This window comes from Topomyia yanbarensis, chromosome 1 (assembly GCF_030247195.1).
Source record: "Topomyia yanbarensis strain Yona2022 chromosome 1, ASM3024719v1, whole genome shotgun sequence".
NCBI lineage: Eukaryota > Metazoa > Arthropoda > Insecta > Diptera > Culicidae > Topomyia > Topomyia yanbarensis.
The window spans coordinates 140,912,610-140,915,894 of NC_080670.1; the positions used below are offsets into that span (position 1 = coordinate 140,912,610).

At 49.6% G+C, this 3,285-nt stretch overlaps 1 protein-coding gene across 1 annotated transcript; it reads left to right on the top strand.

The window, feature by feature from the left end:
- The first annotated feature begins 298 nt into the window (after positions 1-298).
- Positions 299-901, top strand: LOC131675981 (uncharacterized). Its single transcript, XM_058955101.1, has one exon. The coding sequence runs from the start codon at positions 299-301 to the stop codon at positions 899-901; it is 603 nt and encodes a 200-aa protein (XP_058811084.1).
- The last annotated feature ends 2,384 nt before the right edge of the window (positions 902-3,285 follow it).

Consider the following 3,285-nt stretch of genomic DNA (forward strand, 5'->3'; position numbering starts at 1 on the left):
AAATGTGATGCTTAAAGTGATGATTGCCCCGTGAGGCCCGTAGTGAAACGTGACGCACACGACGAAGTGCGAAATTAATGAAAATGCCTCGGGACAGTGAAATGTAATGATTGCCCCGTGAGACCCGTAGTGAAACGTGACGCACACGACGAAGTGCGAAATCAATAAAGTGCCTCCCGCGAAAGTGAAAGTAATGCACATATGAAGTGCAAATGCAATGAAAATGTCTCTCGCGTAGGACAATAACTAAAGTAGTTAGGAAACCGCGAGAGTTTACACAGCCTTAAATCAAGAAAAAATGGAAGATCCAGTAGAGGATCCTACGCTGATCTGGCGAAAACAGCTTGCGTCCCTGGAGAACAGCATCACTCCAATCGCCAGGGCTGCAGAAGACACCTCGCAAGAGGACGACCTAGTGACGTTGGTCGTTCAACAGGAAATTTTGACAAGCCTCTACGAGCAGGCTTGCACGATCATACTTAAAATTGAAGGCCGAACGGGCCACTCGAACCGAAGGGAGGCATTGCTACCGATCTACGTCAAGGCTAGGTCAGCCCAAGCAAGAAAAATTCGGACGGAACAGCAGAGCGAAACCAACCAAGATGGACGTTATCGCCCTCAATTAGATCAATCAATCATCTTAGGCAGTAGCCGAACAGACCATTTACCTCGATTGGAACTACCTAAGTTCCATGGCTCAGCCACAGAGTGGCTGTCTTTCAAAGCGCGCTTCGAGAAGTGTGTATCAACACTAACGGAGGACGCAAACAAATATGTGTTCCTCACCAAATGCTTAGAGTACGAGTCAGCAAGGAACACTTGCGAGGCTCTCGAAAACTCCGGTTTACCATTCAACGAGGCATTGATCAAACTGGAGGGAGATTTCATAAGAAACGGATAGCCTTTGAGGAATATTTTTTCAACTTACTGAAAATGCGAAAAATCAGTAACCCCTCACAGAAGACAATTCTTGGTTTGATCGACGCAGTAGACACATTGTTGTCCGCTACAAAACAAATTGCTAACGAAGACCACCAGCAGCTTAATTGCATTGCCGACGGGCTGTTGGTGTGCATAGTAAAAGAGAGCTTGGATGAACAGACGCTATCACGCATTGAAGAAAAAATGGACCTTCAAAAATGTATGAATGGGAGGAATTCAAACACCAGTTGGAGAGATTTGCAAATCAGCTCTCTCGCAAAGCCGCCACCGAATCGGCGCACTCAGATCCTACCCGACCCCAACAACGAGCCGCAGCCACAGCAAGCGGCAAAGCAACACCACAAAACGAAAAAAGAGAAGCATATCGGTGCTTCGTCTGTAACCAGGAGGGACATAATGTGTATGGATGTCCTACTTTTTCAAAATTAGACGTTCCCTCGCGATGGGAAACAATTAAAGTTGCAAGAAACTGTTTCAATTGTTTCGGAAAAGGACACGGAACGAAGTTATGCAAGTCGACGAAAACATGTCAAAAATGCAATGGTAAGCATCACACAATGCTTCATAGGGAGGAATCTGCCAAAACGGAGCATGTTCCAGATGCACAAAGAGGAAAAGATGCTACGCAAGCATCCACCAGCACGACAGCGTGACTAAGCAAAGAAGAATATGTCTTCTTGGGAACAGCAATGATTTATGTACTTTTTTTTTACAATGGAGAAGACCTTTACGTCCTAGCCCAGTACACGTGCTATTGGTAGGGTCTAATCTACCACACGGGGTGCACTGGGGGCGTGTCGGGCTCGAATGGTGACCAGCCATTAATACCGACTAAACTCCATTGGGCTCCGCCATCATTTCTCCCAGGAACTACCTCTCGGTATTACTTCTGGGGGGATGGCTGTACTAAATGTACTCATTCACTCTCACTCACGCGTTCATACGTCCTGTATGAGGCTTACTTGGGTGCTCTCTCAATCGCACTTTGATTCACTCTCAAACACTCCCACATGAGGTTGACTTTTGTGCTCACCTTTTTCGTTCCTTGCGAGGCTGACTTGTGTGCTCACCGTACTCATTCCTTGCTAGGCTTGCTTTTGTGCTCGCCCCACCCATACCGTGTGAGGCTGACTTGGGTGCTCACCCTATCACCTGATTCACTCTCAATCGTGCCACTCTATTGTACCTTTGTCACTCCCCCTGGCATCCCATGTTGGACATTTTTCGTAGGCCCCACTTCTGACATACCATGCGAGGCTGACTTGTGTGCTCACCTTTTTCATTCCTTGCTAGGCTGACTTTTGTGCTAGCCTCTACCATACCATGTGAGGCTGACTTTTGTGCTCACCCTTAACATGCCGTGTGAGACTGACTTGGATGCTCACCCTTTCACTCCTCTGCCACGCCATGAGGCATCGATAGCTAAGTCCCAACATACTACGCTACGACCCTCCCGTCTTGGCATGAGGCAGTCCACTTATACGCCTATACACTCACTCTTCTGTCTTGCTTCGGGGTGGCTGGGTTTACCCCTTGCGCGGTTGCCAGTCGCTGCGCCAAACCTGCCTCGGCATGAACAGACCATTCACTCCCTTTTTTGCGCTTGGCCTTTTTCGCTCCAGCTAACCAATCACTAGTTAGCCGTGCCCGTCGTCTGTTGCTCGGTTCGCCAGATTACCTGTAGCCTACTGGCAATCTGGATGGTAGCAGCCGAGACTGCGTTCCACTTCTCCACCGATTGACACATCCGCTGAATAAGGGTATCAGGGGATGTGTCTCAGCCACAGACGTCAAGCATTGCTCTTCTTTCGACGTCGAACCGATGACATACGAACAGTATGTGTTCGGCAGTTTCATCTACACCTGGGCAGTCCGGGCAGACTGGGACCTCCGCGTGCCCGAACCTGTGGAGGTACTGTCGGAAACAGCCATGGCCTGACAGGAATTGTGTCAGGTGGAAGTGAACTTCCCCATGGGATCTTCCCACCCAGCTCGATATGCTAGGTATCAGCCGGTGGGTCCACCTACCTTTCGAGGAGTTGTCCCACTCACGCTGCCATCTGGCGACCGAGGTCACCCTGGTGGGCTCCCCTATTTCCACGTAACTCAAAGCACTCCTCATCTTCCCGAATGACCAGCCCGACTGGCATCATGCTCGCTATCACGCAGGATGCATCATGTGATACCGTGCGGTAGGCAGATATCACTCTGAGGCACATCACGCGGTAGGTGCTCTCCAGTTTCTGTAGGTAACAGGTTACCCTCAGTGTTCTTGACCATGACGGGCCGCCGTACCTGAGGATAGATACGGCAACGCCTGCCAGTAACCTACGTCTACTGGCG

What these genes read in the sequence shown, in the direction of transcription:
- LOC131675981 (XM_058955101.1), top strand. Translation starts at nt 299, where the DNA reads ATGGAAGATCCAGTAGAGGATCCTACGCTGATCTGGCGAAAACAGCTT.